The sequence below is a fragment of the Scatophagus argus genome, chromosome 13, assembly GCF_020382885.2.
Source record: "Scatophagus argus isolate fScaArg1 chromosome 13, fScaArg1.pri, whole genome shotgun sequence".
NCBI classification, from domain to species: Eukaryota; Metazoa; Chordata; class Actinopteri; family Scatophagidae; genus Scatophagus; species Scatophagus argus.
In genome coordinates this window covers 14,583,099-14,605,149 of record NC_058505.1, presented here as the reverse complement: position 1 = coordinate 14,605,149, position 22,051 = coordinate 14,583,099, and the positions used below count along the sequence as shown (strand labels likewise).

Here is a 22,051-nt window from a genome sequence, read left to right as displayed (position 1 = left end):
ACTGCTAATCACAATTTAGCATAAAGTGCAGAAATGCTACTTGATGTATATTTTCTTTACAAACATTCAATATTCATAGGTTTGTGATGTTTTATAAGTAAAATGATTCAGCTGTTGTTAAGTGCAATTTTCACTGCTAATAGCATAAGCATAATAGCATAAAAATCATAATATAGTTAACCTTAGGAATAAATTGAAAACCCCACATGGATGTGGATTGAAAATGTGAGGTCAAACTCGCTTGTTTCATACACAAATTTTCTAAATCTCACAGGGTCTTTGGGGAGTTTTTGACCATAGTAACACATGCATATAAATCATATGAGGCTCAAAATATTTATAAAAAAATTAGCTTTGTAAATTCTAGGCCAAGGATACACCCAATATGTTTTGGTGTCAATGGAAGGAATGCAAACAGACACCTTTCAGGGCAATTCTAATCCTCATAAAAGTGTGAATATTTATTTATTCATAAAAATGAGCCATTTTGGATCTGCTGTAATTTTGTTTAAATTACGTCCATATGCAAATTTCCAACCTCAAACTGCTTTGTTATCTTCACTTTACAATCAAAATTTTTCTGCTTATCTGAGTGCTGCATGGCCATGAACAATAGCTGCCAGCTGTCAGCTATTCAGTTTGAAATAATGAGAGATTCTGCAGGTGTTCCAGGTTTGAATTATCAGAACAAATGATGTTTTGTTATGACATGGTTACACCTCTGTTTTGGTGAATTACACATGAAGACACAGAAATGTCGACCCAGGCAGTCAGATAGATGAAAACAACACACGCGCATCAAACTTGGGTGTGTGTGTGTGTGTGGAGGGGGGAGTGCTCGGGGGCTCCTCTCTGTGGTCACTAGCGTCATCATTGTCGACAAAACGACACGAGTGCATGTCGCACCGTGTGACAAGGCTAATATCACATTTTGTAAATGGGTCTTTTTGCACAGCATGGCATGCGGTGAATGGAAAATAAGAAACACGGGTCTGATGGGAAATTTCAATGATGTTCTTGCAGACAGATTTTCTAGCTTACTACGACACAGTTTTTGCAGACACAACACCGCAAAGATGAAGGAAAAGGCAGGCGGGAAACTAAATGCAGGACGGGGTCTGTATGTGTCTGCATATATTCATAAGTTTGCTGAGTGCAGTCCCGATGGCTCCGTATCTGAGTGTGTGGGTTATTGATGACAGGTAGCCTTGTAGACTACGTATTTGACTGACCTTGCACCTTTGGCCCTGGCCTGGACGGACGCATGCAGAATAAAGATGTATCCATGCACATGTCACTGAGCATGGGGTAAGTAAAGTGCACTGTGAACAGGATTTCTATCCTAAACATCATTTCAAAAAGTTCAAAGTACAACTGCTGTGCTTTTTCTGAACCCATCAGCAATTGTAGTAGTAGTAGTACTCAGGTTAATCCAGTTTGCTTATTTTCCTTATTTTGTGCTTATGTTAACTGTGTTGTCACAGTTTGTGACAGTACCTAACAGTGACTGATACTGTTATGGATGGATAATGGATATTTTCTGCCATCTTAGTGATAGTGAAGGACATACCCGTAAGCCTTTGATATTTTCCTTTTTTCTTTGTCCTGCAGCTTTGGTGTGCATGTGTGTGTGTACGTGTTTTGAGTTGGGGTAGACATAATGTATCTTCGTCTTTACCGATTACATCTGTTTCTGTCTCTATTTCTTTTGTCTGATCGTCTGTCTGACCTACTCTGATCTGATTTCTTTGTTTTGAAGTCATGAGTAAGATTTCAAAATGATGATTGATTCAGCTAAAAAAAAATAGCAGGTGTAAATATTCCACATGGCACAGCAGCCATGTCCATGTGCGTGTGGGCTTGAAACCTAATGTGTGACTAGCAGATGTGTTTGCAGTCGAAGGGTACGAGGAGGCATGCTGGACATGTGTTACTGTGGTTTTAAGATGCCAGTTCTGTTGCGTTGTCAGACCTTGAAGTGACATAAAAGATGAGTTGCTTTGATACAGTGGGATATAATACATGTACAGCAAGCAGTAAAAGGTCTAGAATGCCTTGAGCCACAAAAAAAAAAAAAAATCACAGTAAAAGTCTGTAAAACAGCAGCTATAGGAGAGGTATGCTAGAAGCAATTTGACGTTGTAGACATGTTGTTTTTTCTGTACATTGCAGAGATTTGACAAGCAGAGAAGCAGTTGACAAGATTTTAGGTGACACTTGCAACTCCTAGCTTTGCAGTTTGGCCAGGAGAGCAGATATACCAATATTACTTTACTACCGCAGAGTAGTAAAGTAGTCCTTCAGCTGTCACTTATAATCCTTTCACATTGGACAAAAAACTCACTAATATCTGGCTTGTGTCGTCACTGTAAAAGGTTACAGTTGTAATTCATTCTTGGGTGAAATGACTGTGCAGTAGCCTCAGGTATTTCAAAGCTCCAACTCCAATCGGCAAACATGACACCAGGATGCTAATTTTTGCCCCTTTTCTGATGCAATTCTATGACACACGTTGAAATTTGGTGCTTATTGGTGCTTACTTTTCCATCCGTCTTCATTCAGGCAGCCTTTGAACGTTGCCCAGTCGGCATTGAGTTTGAACAAGAGACCGAAGGAGAAGATAAAAAAAAATAAGCACTACAACATTGTCACTGGCCTGCACGCTGCCTTGTGCTGTTCTCTGTTTTCTGACGTGCATGACTTTGAATGTGACACGCCAGGAGAAAACAGAAGGAAAACATCTACTGGCAATTGCAAAGGAATCATTGGCCATTTTTAGATGATTTAAAAAACCTGCATGTACGCTCTAATGTTGGTGTAAAAAAGACAAAAACAAAGGCTTGACAGGTTGTGGTAGATTTATTTTGTGGAGCAGCACAAACTCTCTCTCTTTAGCTGGAGGTGTCTTTAAGTGAGCGTGTTTTAGCACGGCGTTAACGCCAAATGCCACTGTCAGCGCTGATGTGTCTGTAGCTGTAATGCAATCAGCATTTCAGAATGACCATCTTCAGTCTGTCAAGATTCTTTGCAAATGTGGTCCAAGGGCACTTTAATTGAAGAATTTGCCCTTTATGAGACATTTAATTGACAAATGATACAGCAATGTAATGAGAGTCTGCAATCAGAGGTTGAATTTGTGTGCTTTTCTCGCTCTCTATGGGTGGGGCACAGCCATCTATCACAAGCTGATCTGTGTGTGTGTTAATGATTTAGGGTCTCTGTGGGACACTGAGAAGAGGACTTGGCATGTGGCAGCGAGAGGTCAGCAGTGACAGACGCAGACCAGCAGATGTTGGAGAAAAGGGAGGAGGTGGCGGGAGCAGAGGGGAGGGGAGACACGAGGAAGAGGATTGGCAGTGGGGAAAAATTGTGGGAGGAGAGGAGTGGCAAGGGAGGTGCTAAATTGATGGATGGATGAGCAGATAGAGATGAGACAGAGGAGATGTGAGGGTAACGAGAGAGAGGGTAGAGATGAAGGGCTAGAGAGGAGGAGGAGGAGGAAGGTGAGAAAGAGGCCATCAGGCGGCTTTAAAAAGAAGAGCAAAGGAGAGATGTGAAATCAACAGAGAAAAAAAAAACGGTTGTACTGGTCGGTTGTACTCAGACTAAGCCTGTGTTGAGAAGAGATATTTTTGAAAATGCTCGTCTGGTGTCAACAGGAAACACTGACATGTGACTTCAGGCCTCTTTTTGTCATGTGGTGTATTTTTGAGAACTGTGATTTGCAGATGCACTGCTTTCTTCAGACTTTGAACTTGTAAACAACCCTTCAAAAAACTGTGAAATACAATTACCAATAAGTGGAGATTTGGTAGAACTTCTGGCTTATGTGGGTTGCAGAAGCTGAACAAGAGTGTGAACTATAGATACTATACAGCGGTATAAACAATGTATAAACTCATAAAATGTGTGGTGTTGTCTATATGTGCAGAGTCCCTGCACTCTGCCTGTATTTTCTTAGTGTTTTTGCTATGTTCGGGATGTTCCTGAGCGCCAGCCTGCATCACAGGTGATCAGATTCCAACGCTGCAGACCGAAGCATCTGTATTTGACGTCGCGGCAATGAGACTCAATAATCACCTATTGCACCCTTGAATGGTGCGTTTAGAAGAACAATGGACAAATCCTTCATAGTAAACCTTATATAAACAGCCTGACAGTGCTAGTGCAGATGGAAAGCTTTTCCCACTTAAACAAGGTTTTCACATGTGTCCGCATTAGTGAAGACATGGCCTTGATAAGGCTGCATGTAACAGAGAACAAGGCACAGACGTGATACCCAGTGTCTGTGTAACTGAAGCCTGAAAGCAAGAGAAAACTGCATGCGTGCTGTACCAAGGAAGACTGTGACTCACTTAGAGAGCTTTCCTGTAATGAAACAAGACATGGAAAGGTTGTGTTTTGTGAGAGAGCGAGAGAGAGACGGAAATGAAAGCAGCATATCACTGCCTGTCCCTCCTGCTGCCTCCATTTACCATCATTGATTGTGCGGCCAGGCTAAATTAATGCCTACCTGCTGTACTCAGACGGCCAGCATCTGTATCGATGTGTGTGTAAGAGGGAAAGGAGTGGAGTGTCTGTGTGTTTCGCAGAGTCTTTCTTTTGTGTTCACACAGTACGACAGCTGAATGTGGGTGTTCTCATCTTTTTATGAATGTCCTCACAGTCAGGGAAAGATGAGGACAACCCTCTGATATGAGGACATTTTTACCAGGCATAGCTCAATTTAAAGGGCTTCTATAGGGTGAGGACTGGGGTTCAGAGGAAAGATTTGAATTCAGATTAGATTTAGGATTCAGCATTTAGGCTTTGATCAAGTTCAGTTAAGGTTGATGAAAGGCTCTGACGAGTTTAGGGTTAAGAGAGAAAGTATAATTAGGTATTAGTATACATTTTCTTAAAATAAAAATGTCTACATTCTTCCATGTATTGATACCATATAGTGTAGTTTTTGCTTGATTAAAGCGCAGAGATTTTGTGATAAATAGACAGATTTTAAAAAAGATACCAATAGATCAGTCATTCAGGGGAGGAAATGTGAGTCAAATGCAAAGTGTGGCCAAGCCACAGCAGAGTTGCCTTTCCAAGATTAAAAAAAAGAAGCTTTAATTCAAAGAAGAAAGGGGTGTGAAGAGGTTTTTTTTTTTTTTTTTTTTGGGGGGGGTCACATTGGACACTTTCCTGGAAACCTTCACTGGCTTCAGAAAAACACAGTGACCATTTCAGGTGAAGGAGTTGGAGGATTTTTGCAGATTATTACTTCATTGTTGATGATGTTAGCATGAGACTTACATAAGCTGATGACGCTGTGTGAAGCCAGTTGATGCTTATCTTAGCTAGCATAAAAACTTGACACAGGAAAGAAAGAGCTAGCCTGGCTCTGTCCAAAGGAAACAAAATTTGCCTATGAGCACCTTTAAAGCTCACTAATTAATGTGTTAATTATATTTTGTTTGGTACTTACAAAAACTTGAGTATAAAAATGATACGTTGTGATTTTACAAGGGGGACTATTTCTCGGCCACGTGCAGTAACTTTCTGGACTTCTCTGATGTGCTTGGCAACCTCCTCCTCAAAACTCAAAAAGTCAGTGCATTCACACAAGAAAAAGTCTGCACATCAGCTGCATAAAACACAAAAGGTATCAATCTTCTCATCTAGTTCTCGGCAAGAAAACGAACAAGCCTGTTTTGCAAAAAAAAAAGAAAAATCAAACCATTCTTTTTGAATTCAAGTAAGAGCAGTTTTAGGTCTGGCTAGATAATTAGGGTCCTCACAAGTACAGTAATATGAATGTTTGAGTGTATTTGGGTCCGTATGTGAAAACAACATCTTCTCGTTCGAGCACAAAATCAGCGAACATGTCCTTCATCAACCCTCTTTCACTGTTACCTTGTCCAGTCTGGCCGTGCTCCTGTCGCTCTCAGCCATCTGTACACGTTAATTCTCCCATCTACTGTTTCTTTTTTCTCTCCATCCTCACCCTTCACCCCGGGGCTGCACGTTTCAGACCCCCTTGTTCCTCCCACTTCCTTTCTTCTGAACTCCTGTTCTCCCCTGCCATCCGTCCATGTGTCCATCTATCCATCCCTCCCTCTCCGTCTATCCTTGTCCCCCGGGCCGTATGGACAGTTGGAAGGCTTTGTGTTTGACACGTGTGTTGGCAGGAGGCAGAGCACACATGCACGCTTACACACACACACATACACACACACTCATGCACATGCACATACACTTCTAGTTTTCATTGTCAGTAAGCTGCTCAGCTGTGAGGCCCCCAGTCCTAATTCTGTGGGTGGGGTGGGGCTAAAGACAGGGCCCCCATTGTCCTGCAGATTAACTCACATACACATACACACACACACACACCCACACACACACACTCGCCCCAGACCCCATGGGTCCCTTAAGTGTGAAGGTGCCTTGAGGCAGAAAATCAGGGGGCAATTTAAAGCCAGGTCCATCAGAGAAGATGGGGGATGTACCTCAGACTCAGACCTCTGTTTGAAGCTTTGATATCAAACTGTATCTTTGGTTGCTTGTTCAGGGTGATAGCAGTGAATCTGAAGCCCTTTATTAGACAGTATAGTAACCTAAATATGTACAGGAACTTGATTCAGTGGATTTTTATGTATACTATGTATATTTTTTATGTATCGCATAGTGATATAAATGGACAATGTGACACATTCAGTAAACAGTGCAGAAAACATTTTTTAAAAAACTGCATATTTACTTTATCAGGGAACCTGTGCTTGCAAATGTATTTTACCTACAGTATTTTATTACTACGATGCTGGACAACACAATCAATTTTGGTGATCATTGGTTTGTGGCAAAGCTTCCCGAAGCTAAAACCTGGAAAAGCCTCTAATCCAGCAGATTTAGGAGGCTGAGTGTGTGGGTTTGTATTTTATATGCAAATTAAGCTGTAAATTAGCAAAAGTAAAATAATAAGCTGTGGGCCCTCATATGTTCAGAAATTCAACCTGTTTATGGACACACTGTCAAGCTGATCCTTTATTATCGGTGAGCATCACCAGATTGTGTCTCTTAGTGACATTACAAATCCAGATCTTTGCAATCCTCTAATAGGACTTTGAAACAGCAAAACATAATTTGTTGAAGAACTGATTGATTTTTGCAACAAACATAGAAGTTGCGGGATTACAGCAATTAAATTAGTGCAGTGTTCTCTTGCATACTACTGCCTAAAAATACGTAGAAAAATACAATTTTTACAAGGCAAACTCATCAGTGAAATGTTGCCCCAAACCTTAGAACCTGAACTCGGCCTCACAGCAGCATGACTTTCATTGAAATCCAGCCTCAGGTTCTTAACCAGATTTCTAACCTTGCTTCAAAGCCCCCTCCTCCTACCCGTGTGTATTATGTTAAGCTTACAGTGACTGCTTACATTCAAAACCATTGACCTACTTCAGCTGGTGTCTAGAATAACGGAGAGTCAGTTAGGAGGTTGAGGTTGGTGTGTGGTGTATGAACTCCATGTGCATGTGTGTGTGGGGCGAAGGTAAATACGTCTGCTTCATGTGATCCATAGCCGCCACTGTGTGTTTGTACAGATCTGCACATTTCCTCTTTTCTAACTCTTGGTCTGAATGAGGTCAATTGACTGGCTTTGACATGCACACACTCTGTCTGTGTGTCGCCAAATGTTTATGTTGAATGGTTTTCAAACTGGTAAATCCATACACATATTTTTGTGTCTCCACACCAGCCATAGTTGTAGATTATACTTTGGCGGTTAACGGTCAAAGGTCCAAGGTCGCTGTGACATGACAAAACAAGTTTTTAGGCAAGAACTGAAATACTAGTTACACCATAGTTTCACACCAGTGTTTAATGGGATAAAATGATGAATAGATGACATTTCATATCTAAAAGGTCAAAGGTCAACTTCACTGTGCCATTATAATGTTTTTGTTTTTTTCTGTTATTCAACACAATAACTCAGGAGCAGAGGGGAGATTGTGACATTTCTCGTTTGGTCAGATGCTGAGTTGGGTGTCCACCTTGAAACAATGCTGCTGTACAGATCGTCAGTGCTGCTTCGTTAAACGTGTGCGAACCACTCACAACTTCCACATTTGAAGCTTTGTAGTCCACCGCTGGTTGTGATGATTTTGAGCTTCAGATGACTGTAGCTACACCATGTGATGAAGCTCTCTATCGGTGGGGACCACAAGGTGTTAATTCGAGTTCGCTCTCTTGTACATGCCTGTTTTGCCTTTTTAACGTCTCACCAAGTTGTATGTCTGTACCACAGGCTGTTCAAATAAATGTAATTTAAAGCAAAAGTTAAAAGCACTTTGTTTGTCCATTAAGTAAAGCCAGGACAACCTGAATTGCACTTCATGGCTCACTGGTACCCTAGGAGCATCCCCCCCAATGACCCCCACCAATTCAGCCCCTTATGTTGTTTCAGTGCAGGGCTGATTTTGGTCTGCACACTCGTAAAGGCCACAGCCAGTGGTAGTTAGCTTAGCTTTGCACAAAGACAACTGTCAACTGACAAAACCTGTTTATCAGCACAGCTAAAGTTCACCAATTAACACAATGTATCTTTTTTTGTCTAAGCCATAGAAAATAACAAAGTGTAAAAAGTTTTTTGACTGGTTGCCAGGTGACCTGACGAAGAAATGGTCCAGCACATAGCCCCCCACAAATCAGAAAATTGTTGTTCTTCAGTTTTGTTTGTTTGTTTGTTTTTTTTGTTTTTTTTTGATGGATTAAAAGTAACCAGCAGAAGGTTAGCCAAACTAGAATAATCTGGCTTCATATTTTAAGGCATATATGAGAGCGGTATCAATAGTTCCCAAAATTTCAAACTATTTCTTTAAGCACATTATGTGCCTATTTGTTAGTGTGTGTGTGTGTGTGTGTGTGTGTGTGTGTGTGTTGGATGGACAACAGTATCTTTTGATTGCACTAGCTCCTAATTAAATGCATCCTCTATTAATCGTAGATGTGTGAGAAAAAAAAAAAAACATAATTAACTGCTCTTTCTTACTGTGTGTTACATTTGAATGTCTCTGCAGTCAGTGTGATGTAATGATATGGTAATGATATAGTGGTAGCAGTGGTGTTGCGGGGAGTTTGGTTCCCGGTGGTCCCTGCAGCCCTGGGAAAAGGAAGTCTATTCAGGAAGTGAGCTGGCTGTGCCTCAGTCCTGCATGACTGAAAACACTGGAGTCCGCCACACTAAATGTAACTCAGGGTGTATATGCTTATACACAAATGCACGCACAAGTACTCTAGCATTAGTGTTTATGTTGGTAAGTGCATAAGCATGTTGTGTTTTTAAACGCCACATGGAGGTGAAAAGCTGTAGCAGTGAAAGAAAAAGTTGGCCACATGTAGGCACAGTGTGTGTGCGTGTTTGCTTGTGCAATTTCAAACTCTTTCTTCACTTCCCACTTTGTGAATGACTGATGTAGCTGTGGGAAAACTCCACCAACTGAAGGCCGATAAATGGACTCAATCATGACATCATCTCTGAGCCAAGTTCTTCAGCAATGTGGGCAGATACACAGCGTGATGACAGGATGGAACAGAGAACAGCAGAGCAGAACAAAGCAGAGCAGGTCCTCATCCAGACAGGACTGGATGAAATGTGTTAACTGCAGAAAAGTAGGAAAAAGAGCCATTCCTCTGAGCACTTCTTATCCTGACAGTTTCTACGTTAAACTCCAAGTGTTCATTCTTCAGTGATATTTTGTTTTTCAGTTTTAACCTCACATGTACTTGTGGTGACACAAGTTTTTTTTCACCTTGATGACTAAAATGTGCACATGATCCACTCGTGCTGGGTGTGTTTGTGGCACGTGTCAGGGTGTGTGTGTGTATGTGTGTGTGTGTGTGTGTGAGTGTGTATGTGAACATGTGTGTCCCACTAACAGAGCGGGAAGCGGGGGTTGCTTTGCTTGGTTGGCTTGGTTGCAAGCTCTTTGTAAGAAAGAGGGAGTCATGAAGAGGGGAGGGAGCGGGGGAGGTGAACTGGGTGTTTCTCTCAGCTGCCTGCTGGTCTGGTTGCTGTCAGAGGGGATCGGCTTTCAGCTCTTCATTTCTCTCTCTCTCTCTCACACACACACACACACACACACACACACATAAAGACTAAAGTGGGACTGAAGCTGGAGTGGGGCTCCGAAGTCTGTGCGCCGCTGTAGTTGTCAGCAGAGAACGTCGTGACGGCGCTGCCTTGGAAACACTCTTTAGAGTTGGAGCGCAAGTGTGTTAGGGGAAGGTGGGTGGGGGGTGCGTGGGGAAGAAGTGATAGCCTTAGGACAGATAAGCTCCAGGGAAGGGAAAAAGGGAGGGAACAAGGGAGGGAGGAGGAGTGAGGTGGGCAGCTCTCTGAGGAAAGAGGGAGTCTCTCTTTCTGTCTCAGACTTGCTGTGTGCTGGTGTCTTCTTCCTCCTGTCTGCTCGGGTCCTCTCTCTCTCTCTCACCCTCTCTCCCTCTCTCCCTCTCTGCCGGTGGCTGGAGGAGTTTAGCTGTGTTTTGGCTGCCTGTCAGGATTTGAACATGGACTGAACACGCGGCTAGACATGAGAAGAGCCACTGGAGACTCGCTGTAAGTGGCTGATCTGTTGTGCTGTCTACAAGGTGTAGTGTGTCATTGCTGAAATATATCTCACTGAAAGAGATTTTTGCTATTTCAGGAGTGTGTGTCTGTGTGTGTGTGTTTGTGGAAGAATGGAGTAGCCGCTACAGCTGTATATGACGACACAGCTGATATACGATACATGCCTTATTTAGTGATATACGATACATGCCTGAGAGATAAAAGTAGCTCTAAGATTGTTTTTTCATTCTGTGTCTATAAACAAGATGAGCCCACACACTGCTGCTGCTGTTAACCTTTTGATCATATACTCAACATTCTCCTCTCCCGTGGATGCTGCCATGCACTCAGCCTCCCTCTCTCCCCCTCTCTTGCTTATCTCCTGTCGCCTTTAATTCTCTTAATGGTTTTGAAGCCCCAGCTGGCCAGATGGGATACCCCAGTGTGTGTGTGTGTGTGTGTGTGTGTGTGTGTGTGTGTGTGTGTGTCTGCTTTTATTGGGGAGAGCTAGAGAGTCGAGAGTCCTGGGATAAGCTATCCAAGGATTTCCCCCCTTCACATACAATAATAGGATAGATCCTGCTTTCTATTTTTAAACACACTGTTTGTCTATATGTTACAAACACCCCTAATCCGGCTCCGTGCCCCACTCTGCCTGCAGTAGCTTCTGTCACGCTGTTGTGTTTAGTCTATGGATTGGGGTGGGAGGGTACATTTGTGTGGTCCATCCTGGGATAGAGAGATAGCATTTCTCCTTTCTGACTTTAGCCTTTTGTTTTGTCAGCTGCTGACCTCTGTTTCTCTCTCTCTCCATCTCTTCTATTGTTTATGTTCTCTTCAATTCTGCCAAATCCATATAGCCTTCCTCCACCTCAGCCTCTGCCTGCTTTTTTCGTTAGTCCCTCGATTTAAATAATCGCCTCTTTCCTCACTGTTTTTTAAGGTCCTTCCTTTCTTTCTCTTCATTTTCTATCTTTCTCTAGTTGGAATTTGAGAACAGCGGGGAGGTTTCTCAGTATCACTGTGTGTGTGTGTGTGTGTGTGTGCGTGCTTGTGTGGATGTACTTTTCCCTGTCCTGGCACAGCACCCTTTGTTCTACTTTACACAGAGCAATTTTGGAGAACAATGTGGCGAGAGAGACAAGTGACCCAGTCATTAAACCTGTGTGTGTGTGTGTGTGTGTGTGTGTGTGTGCGCATGTGTGTCACAGAGCTAAGGCTGCAGTTATTTAGTTATTTCCATTATCTGTCAATTACCATTTGAGTAACTGATATATTGCCCATATATTGTCAGTGAAAAATGTTCTTATCAAGTTGGTACATGAAGTGACATCTTCAGATTGCTCGTTTTGTCCAACACATCGAATATGTTCAATTTACAATGATATAAAATGGGCAACAAATGGGGTGTTTTTAGCCACACAGCATTGTTCTCAAGATGGCATTTCAGTGAGTCTACAACTTTAGGTCATACTGACATATTTCATCAACAGTTATTGGATGGATCGACATGAATGACATGACATATGTTATACAGACATTCATGGCACTCATCATGAGGTCGTTTTTTATTTGTCTAATACTTAAGTTTAAAGCCAAATAATAATAATAATAAAATTTATTGAGCCAAATTTTGTGCTAGACAATATTTCATCATGAGAGCATTTGAAAAAAAAAAAAAAAAAAAAAAACTAACGTTGGACTTGTGTGGGAGTGACACGTTTCATCACGCTCTGGTTCAAGCAGTTTGGATGTTAAATGAGTGAGGCAGCAGCAACGGTGCGTCATGTTCAGTCAGACTTTGATTCAGTTTCATTACTGCTGGGGTTGTGAATCTGCCACCTGAATCTACTGTTACCCCAGAGAGCTTTATGGATGGCACTGACAAGGCCTTCTGAAGGTGTGTATGTGTGTGTGTGTGTGTGTGTGTGTATGTGAGAGAGAGAGAGAGAGAGAAAGATGAATAGGTTTTGCGTAGGTGTCTGTAAAGGAGTGCTCAATCACAACAGCACTAATGGATTTTAAGGTGTCACAGCAGACATGAGGAAATATAAGAACTTAGTAGACAGTGTGCCTGTGTGTGTGTGTGTGTGTGTGTTCCATATTTCATACTCTTTATTTGTACCGCATTTTATTATTTTTAGGCAACTGCGTATCTTAACATCCTCAAACAACAATGAAGCAAATTCAGTATTTAAGAAGAAGAGTGAGGGAATTTTTGGAGGGAATTTTTCATTTCAGGAGGGGAGCAGATTAATGTGAGCAGAGGAGGAAGATGTGGGAGAGGAAACATTTCATTAGGGAGAGGATGACTGGAGTTTCTTTGTGAAGAGTTCAGACTATGATGGGAGGAAGAAAGAGAAAGAGACTGCTTCTGTTATTGACAGGAAATACAGAAAAGCGATGCATCAGGGATATTTCACTAAAGGCAACCGTCAGCTCATGTGCATAGAGGTCATTTCTTCCACAGTACATACATTCATTTTCATCTTTGTGAGGGGTTTTCGTGAGCATGTGTGCTAGTATGCAGCTGTGTGTGAATCCTCTTGTGTTTGGCATTTTGCAGACCCTGCTTTTCCTGCACGCTGAGCTTGCATTGATTGCCACATGCTAGAAGCTGGGGCATTTGTTGTTAGAGCCTTAGATAATTTGTACCAATTGATAGGGTGTCCATGCTGCTGTGCTCTCTGTGGATTTGCTGGTACAGTAAGGCAGATAGACAGGAAGAAAGACAGACAGACAGAGAGACAAATGGATCAGGCAGTAGGGATGAAAGTAAAGTAAAGAATGGAGTGGGGGAGGGATAGAAAGTTGGTGAAAGTAGAGCAGACAGATGTGTGAGGAAAAGTAAAAAAGTCAAACCTACAAAGTGAGACGTGATAAAAGAGTCGTGATGGCTCCCTCTACAACTGCCTAATAAGTGCAGAGAGTCTATATGAGCATGACACTTCTTTTCATCAGCTCCAAGGTAAGTTTAAAGTCCCAGTCTGGAGTCTGTATTTTGACATCCTGTTAGGAGCCAGACGGTACAGTTTATGTCTGGCTCTGGCATCTTCAGCTACCCAGGGATTCCCTCAGTAGGAATGAATGTCAGTAATGTGGAGAGGATGGTAGTTTGTTTAATCTAGCGGGTACCGCTGTTGCTATCAGAAGTTATAATATCAGTTTGCATGTTTGCTTTCCTGCGTGTTTTCATGACCTCTGTTTTTATACACTGTGATGCCCAAAATCCCCACCCCCACCCCTCCGCCCGAGGAGTGGAAAGTGGAAGAAGTGACCACTTTATGATTCATTTCTCAGACGTCATATGAATGAGGCAAAGTTTAATTTAGCATGACAGTTAAGGTTCAAATAAGCTTGGAGTGGTTTAAAATCAGTTATGTAATGGTGGTAAAAAGTGATATGGTTAGATTTAGGCCATGAATGAATGCGTCTGAAATTAGTTTGGCCTTTGCCATTTCTCAAACTTCAAACCTGTTTCTTTGTTAGAGCTCTGCAGCTCTCCATGATGAATTAGAAACTTGACCAACGTGTCAGTGAGTGAGCAGTTTTTAAATTAACCCACTCCCTAATTGTGTGCTTAAATCAGAATTCATGACTCGAATAATTCCAGTTCACCGACCCCTGAAAGACAAGTCACAAAGTACATTGTGCACACTGCTGACATATTTTAATGCTGATGCAGGCGCTCCTTCAGAAAAAGAAAGACAAGACCTCAATATGTGTCGTGTGTATTAACTTTCAAATGCAGCTTTGTTGCTCTAAAGAAAGTGAAGACTTCTTAATGGAACGGTTTGACATTTTTGGATGCATGCTTATTTTTTCTGTTCTTGCCAAGAGTCAGATGAAAAGATCAATACAATGTTCAGACAGACGAGCTGTTCCCCCTGTTACCAGTCTCTATACTACGCTAGGAGAGGGATGTCGATGTGCTCCTCTAACTCTCAGAATCAGCGAATTTTCCCAAATGTCAAACTATTTCCTTAAGATATCTTTAAAATATTCATTTAGACTCGACTGCGTGTGACTTGCTAAGCAAAGCCCATTGTCTCCATGCACGGTACTATTGGTGCAAGACAGCAGCTGTTTCTGTCTGTGTCACTGTCTGCAGGTGCCTGGGATAATAACTTGTGGACTGAGGCTGAATGAGTGTCTAACCATTAATCTCGATCGTGTGTGGCCTTGTGGGCCACCGATTGTCCTTGTTTCACCCTCTCAGACACAAATGAGCAATCACACATGTACAGCAAATTCCACTGCATTTGTAATGCCTTGTTAATCAAGTGATTACCGCCCATGCCACATAGTTGTGGGGCTATGGTCGCTATATCGATTCCAGCTGACAACCCTTATGTCATACCTCTCTCTCTCTCTCTCTCTCTCTCTCTCTCTCTCTCTCGCTCTCTCTCTCTCTCTCTCTCTCACCTTCTCCCTCCCCATTTTGTTTTCCCTTACTGTCTAATAAAAGCAAAAAATGGAGAAAAAACAATCTAAATCAATACAACTGTCATCAGCTTTACTTTGAAAACTTGGTTTCTGTCAGTCATAACTTCCTATTTAAACAATAAAGTGAGCTCAGATCCTCACATGCACACGCTGTCCTCCTCTCATACAGTGTTGCTCACGCACACACACACACACATACGCAGGGCCTTCACATACCTTTTGGAGAGTGCAGCAGTGAGTGAGTGCAGGCTGTTGGCAGTGCGGCAGGAAAAGTCAGATGAAGCACACATCAGGTGCACGTTGCTGTCTGCCTGTATGTCCTCTCCCATCTTATCTCATCCTTTTCCACTTTTTTGACAAGGCTTTTAGAATACTTTCTATTTTAATGTAACTTTTTGGCTCTTTTTTCTTATTGATGCACTTCTCTCAATCCAAATAATTACTTTTCATACATATATATATACTGTATATCTATATTATATAGATGATTCAAATTCTATTTCTATTCAAATTCAATTTCACTTGTAAATATACGTCCATTCTGCCATTCAGGCCTGCAACACATTCCAGAAAAACTGGGGACTTGGGACTAAATTAAAAGATTTAGGGAATCTGGAATACTCTCAATGTGTAAAGGGCAAGGATGTAAGTCTAAGGTGAATCATCGTCATCTCCAATCAGACCGCACTGCAGCAAGAACTGTCATTCATCTATAAACAATATAACCACATGGGCTCAGGATTACTTTTACACCACAAATGAGAGCGTGAGCGAGAGGGAGAGGGGGATGGGCTGCGGGTTGAGAGAAGGAGCACACAAACAGAGAGACAACAATAATACTGTAATCATAAATATTGGAACTGTAGGTAATGATAATGATGAAATATACAGGTACTATGTTGATTATGATAACAATAGTAGTAACAATAATATTGGTAGTAGTTGTACAGAGTAGTAAGAGAATTAAAATAAATTATGACTAAACAGTAGTAACTACAGTAGGTGTTAAGAAGGACTGCAGGTCATTTTAGGAAGAAAAGGACGCCTAATTTGGGCTTGTAGGTAACCAACTGACCATTTTGATAATCTAATCATTCTTCAAGTCATTTTTAAAGCGCAAATGCCGAATATTAGTCAGTAAAACTAGTTATTGTTTGTTTTCGTCTTGTGGGCAGTAAATTAGATTTTTATTAATTATTTGTTTTAGACTGTTAGTTGGGCAAATGAAGAGATTTAGTCTAAATGATTAATCTGTTATTCAAAATATAATAATCAGTGTATTTATAGATAATGATAATAACACTTAGCTGCAGACCTAAATCATAACATGACCTGTGTGTCAGCATGAGACCTCTGTCCCCTCCATACCTGTCTGACCCAGCTGAAAGTACAGATGAAGTGAGGGGGAACAAGCGTGGTCCCTCCTAAATGAGTAGGCTGCAGAAGAAGAGAGAGATGGAGGGAAAAGTAAACAACAGATGGCTGAAACATGTTGCCGCTTTTCGCAGCAGCAGACACTGCGCCAGCCCACCGCCAGCCTCTTGAGAGGTTACTACCCTACGGCGACCGTGACGACACGAGGTCAGAGATCAAGTGCCTCCTTGATGACAGCCCATAATGCCAGATTGTCATCCACATGCTGTGCCATACTAGGCCAGCTGAAAGATATCCACAAACACACACATACACGCACTGAGGGTCGGTACAGTGTTAAATAGTGTTTTCTTTGGCTGAAGTATGGCAGCAGTGACTCTGGAATCTTCCATGCAGTGTCCACCCTGAACCCACCTGCCAGGCGTGATGACACACACTGAGGCAGCTGTCTGTGTGAGTGTGTGCGTGTGTGTGCCCGACCACTGAACCTTCTCATGCTGAGGAGTGAACTGAGTGGTGGCACACATCGCTGCCAGCTGCCATGACCTCATTCACAGTGAGAGAGACAGAAAGAGAGTGACACTGAATGGGAAATGCAAGTGGCCAAAATGAGGCAGAGGTATGTGTGTGTGGACATGCATTCCTGTAGTTGTGGGGACAGAAATCTCACATTTTGAGGACCTGCCTTACTTATGGGGACAAAATGCAAGTCCCCATACCATAAATCATTAGTTATTAGGGTGAAGACTTACTTCAAGGTGAGGTTGAGGTTAGGGTTAGGATTAGGCAAGTAATGTGTATTGTTAAGGTTAGGTGGTGGTTAAGCCTCCAGGAAATGAATGTAAGTTAATGTAATGTCCCTAAATGTGATGGAAACATGACAGTGTGTGTGTGTGTGCATGTGTGTGTGTGTGCATGCAATTCACTCAGAATTACACCATGAGCTCACACTGTGGTGTGGTTGCTCACTGGTTTGATGAAAATATTTATGTCTCTGTCATCATTCTGTGGTTAAAAGTAAACACATTGCATGAATTTTTATAATAACATTATTGCCCTTTACATTTTTTAAAGAAATAGACAATAACAAAAGTAGCTATTGTGAACTTTTTGTAAGTGTATTTCCATGACATTATTGTTGACTTTACAGTTCATATTGGTTCTTGTACAGATTAAAGCACTAAACTCATGATATAACTCACTTAATATAGTCAGCAGCAGAACTAGGTTTAACCCTCTGTAGCTAAAATTTGTTCTTGTAATGTTGACGTATAAAATGAGTGTGACACACTTATACCAGAAGTGCCAGTTCAGCGTACACATAAATGGGCGTTTTGAGGAGGCTTGTTGTGGGTGCAGTAAATACAGGCAGCAGAGAGATGAGACAGATAAAGAGTTGTGTCATCCACTTCCTTGTCTGCCTGAGGTCTGACTGACTCTTTTCCTGTGAACAGGAAGCACCAGCTGCTGTTCCTGGAAGAGTTCACTACGTCAGCTGCACCGCATACTGTCTGTGCACGCATGAGATCACTTTTGTAGGCTTTATGAATGTAAGTAGGCCTTAAAGTATGCCACACTAATCAAAGACAATCAGTTTGTCTACTTGTATATTTTTAATGTATGTATAATCTTTTTTGAATGGTTTATGATCTGTTGTGTTTTTTTTGGCGGTGCCACCTGTACCCCAAGTAAACCAGAACTGTGCTAAAACTGTCCCTCCCACAGTGGAAACTAAGACACTACACTGAAGGTGGCATAAAATGCAAATTGCAATCTAAAAATGAAACTACAATATCAACTGTGGTTATTGCTTACCAGGATTTTGAATTATCATTTAGATGACAGAACTCAAACCTCCTCCTCTTCCTGTGTCATATTACCATGTGAATCACATATTGGGTGATCTATGACGTGTGAGGGTAACCGTAAGTCAAGCTGACTTTTTCAACTTTGTTTCACTGAGGACTGGAGGTAAATTATTACCTGCTGTTTTGTTGTTCCTTCTGCTGTGCTGATAGTTTTGCAGACTCAGGCAATGCTCATTAAAATTACATTACGGAAATGAGAGCATGGCAGCTTCAGATCTGGGCATTGTTGCACAACTGGGGAATGTTTGCAAGGTTGCACATATGTATTGGCGTGTGACTTTGTTGGAAGAATTCAGGATGAGTCAGAGGAAGTGTGAGTCTGTGCGTGTGTGTTTGTGCTAGTATATATATATATTTGCTAAACCAGTTCATTGTTTATTCCTATCGACACGAAGCCACACAAAATCTGTGAAACGAGGTTTTGCCAGCACTTCTCATCAGCATAATTCTCTTTCTCTTCCAGTTATTCTTTTTTCTCTTTCAGTCATTGTCTTTCTTTGCATCTCTTTCTTTCTACCTCATTCCTTAGGTTGTAGTGTGCTAAAAATCTATTAGGTGTTAATAACTAATTTTTGAATCTTTTTTTTCTCTTGTCCTTCTCTCAACAGGAGTGGTAGAAGAGCTGTCTTCCTGAATATGTTTGTGGCATGAAACCAGATCGCATACATCTTTCATTTATCACCTCCCTCATCTCCCACCACCAGTCTTCCATCAGGAACTCTCACCACAGCTCCACCGCATTGATGAGGTAACGTCACGCTCTACGCAGCGCAGCACCCACCTGCACAAACACCACCCTGCCCCCTTCTTTCCCCCTCCTTCTGTCAACCCTTCCATTGCGGCCATGGGGCAGAAGATCTCCAGCGGCATTAAATCGGTCGATGGTCGCGGGGAAAGCGTTGGCTCCCCATCCTACCGACCTCTGGCTCATCGCCGACAGCACCCAGAACTGAGGGACCCAGATTTCTCCAAACCTCCCAGGCTGGATCTCCTGCTGGACATGCCATGTGCTGGAATGGAGACCCAGCTACGTCATGCGTGGAACCCTGATGACCGCTCACTCAACATCTTCATCAAAGAAGAGGATAAACTGACGTTTCACCGCCACCCAGTCGCTCAGAGCACGGACTGCATCCGGGGGCGGGTCGGATACACACGGGGTCTCCATGTGTGGAAGATCCACTGGCCTGCCCGGCAGCGTGGCACCCATGCCGTGGTTGGGGTAGCGACCACAGAAGCTCCTTTACATTCTGTTGGGTACACTGCACTGGTTGGGTCGGACTGTGAATCCTGGGGCTGGGATCTAGGACGCAACAGGCTCTACCACGATAGTAAAAACAGGGCCCACAGCTCGCTGCCCTCTTATCCTTCATTCCTGGAGCCTGAGGAGTCTTTCACCCTGCCGGACTCTCTGCTAGTGATACTGGACATGGACGAAGGGACGCTGAGCTTCATGGTGGATGGGCAGTATCTAGGAGTCGCATTTAGAGGACTGAAAGGCAAGAAGCTGTATCCCATTGTCAGTGCCGTGTGGGGACATTGTGAGATATCCATGAAGTACATCAACGGCTTGGATCGTAAGTTTCACTTACTGCACTAATGACACAGTATGAATGGTTGAGTATGAAGTGTACTCAAAGCTGATATTTCATTATATTTTTGTGCACAAAAGTCTTTAAATTCATGGTGAGGAAAAAGCTATTTTCTTAAATTCCCCTGAACCATGTCCTAACAAGTTCAAGCCATGGTTAGGTTCCTGTTAATGCAAGAATAGGAAACCAACGGCCGTAGCTCCGTCTAATTGTGACATGTCACCGTTTGTCTGAGGCTGCGGCTGTAAGACAGTTTGTTTTGTAACTCTGTGAACTCAGAGATTATACAGGCTGAAAATACGGTGAAAGTTAGTTTGGCACCAGCAGCAAGACGGAAAATCCACATGTTCTGCAATATTCAGGGGCATCACCCGTTTCTCTAGAAGAGAAGCTCAGGCCGTAGTTTAACTTATCATGTGGTATCATCTTATCTGGTTAGTTCTCAACAGAAATTAAATAGAAAATAGAAATAGTACTGTCTGTGTGTGTTTCAGTGGTATAAGAGGGAGATGAGCTCAGAGAGAGCAGCTTCAGTGTTATTCTGTCTGCTTTGGGTTTAGGTATTCAAATAGGGTATGTTTTTCTCTCAGGAGACACTGCATTCTGTTCGACTCCCATTGTCTGTCCACATGTGTGTGTGAGGGGAGAAGAGACAGGCTTTTCCTCCCATAGCAGTCTAAACAGAGTGACTCTTTGGACAGCTTGTTAGAAGAACTCTTATACACACATCATGGACCCATACACACACAGACACACACCTTTCAGGACGGGAAAGAGTGTTATGAAAACATGTTTGTGATCTGACTCTGGCCCTCCCCCAGGTGTTTGCAGAACCCCATGGGTCTTATTTGATAACACAACAGGGTCATTTTTTTTGTCAGTCAGAAAGCTGAAAGCAAACTCATCTGTCTCTCTGTAGTTTGTTACGTCTGATTTTTCTTTGCCTGATCACCTCAGATTCCTCAAATTCTTCTTAGAAGTTCTCCTGTCTCAAGGGTCTCCACGACATCAAGAGCCTGTTTTCTGCTCTTAAAAAGATGCTTTGTAAAACTGCAGCTGCCCAGCTAGAATGTGAATCAGAGTGAAACACTCCACTCTTGGCTCAATCTTCAGGCTTGACTTTCTTAACTTCTGGTTTACGTCCTGCCTGACACTTTGTGTGATGTTTGCGTGATGTCTCCTACACTCAGGCTTAGTTCAAAGCATATACTTCGGCTGCTTCTGAATGCACCTCAACTCGCGCCATTTTCCATTTATGGAGCCATCTGCTGGATTTCACAGCAAGTCTGTGTGATGGGCCACCTTGAAAAATATGGAGAATATTGAGTCTGTTCAAAGCCCTCACTTCTACAAGCGTGTAGACTTCATGCTGTGAAATGAGGTTTGACTGTTCAAAATGTGCACAGCTTAATGCAGGGAGGAGAGTGAAGGCTGAAAGGCTCATCCTGATAGGTGTGTCTTCAATAACAGTAAAATAGGGAGCAGAAAAGGAGCCAAGTAGCAGAAATGAGAGGCTGATACAGTGACAGCCAGAAATTTTTAAATTTTCTTATCAGAGTATAAAATAACAAAAAAGAGACAAGGTTTGGTCATACTGGGAAAAGGCGCAGCGAAACTCATCGGTGTGTTTTAACAGAATATTTGTTTCTCGTAGGTTGGTGACTACTAATGAGACTAGGTGAACTGTTGTTGTTGGCAAGCTAACTGCTCGCATGTTAGCAAGCTAACAAACTAGTGCTGGACAGCTGCAGTAGCTCCTAGAGTTTTCTCCTGTTTTCTCTGTACCTGATCACTAACTCTCCCTGCAGTCATTTCAGTCAGTAGTACTGAAGCATATTGAAGAGGGATTGAATGCTCTCTGAGCTATTGTTAGCTTGGTTGCTAACAGGTCAACGCTTCATTTTATTTGAAAGATGCAATTGTACTCCTGTGCCTCCTGTCTCACAATTGTCAACAACCCGTTCTTGTTTTGGGGGGCAATTTATAATCTGACAAGTTCACCAAATGAGAAACTTTTGTATGAGTTTACTCAGCCCTTATGAGCAAATCCAGTATTTAGCTAGTTGGAACTCTGGTGTGACCTGGCCTGTTCAGTCTAAAAAGATACTGAATTATACTGTCTTCCAAAACTCATAAACAAAATAAATGAAATCAGATGTGTGTGTGTGTGTAGTCCGACAAGA

At 42.3% G+C, this 22,051-nt stretch overlaps 1 protein-coding gene across 5 annotated transcripts in view; it reads left to right on the top strand.

Moving 5' to 3' along the window:
* The window catches only part of LOC124069380 (SPRY domain-containing SOCS box protein 4-like), a 68,705-nt gene that overhangs the window by 16,563 nt on the left and 30,091 nt on the right, over positions 1–22,051 (top strand). The window contains exons 1-3 of one of the 5 annotated variants that reach the window (XM_046408523.1): positions 10,107–10,597; positions 17,863–17,958; positions 18,885–19,853. In XM_046408523.1, coding sequence (XP_046264479.1) covers positions 19,121–19,853 — 733 coding nt within the window. In that variant the 5' untranslated portion in view covers positions 10,107–10,597; positions 17,863–17,958; positions 18,885–19,120. Of the gene's footprint in view, positions 1–9,458; positions 9,652–10,106; positions 10,598–17,862; positions 17,959–18,884; positions 19,854–22,051 lie in introns of those variants that run through there. The other 4 variants (XM_046408522.1, XM_046408525.1, XM_046408524.1 and 1 more) reach the window with 4 other exon arrangements.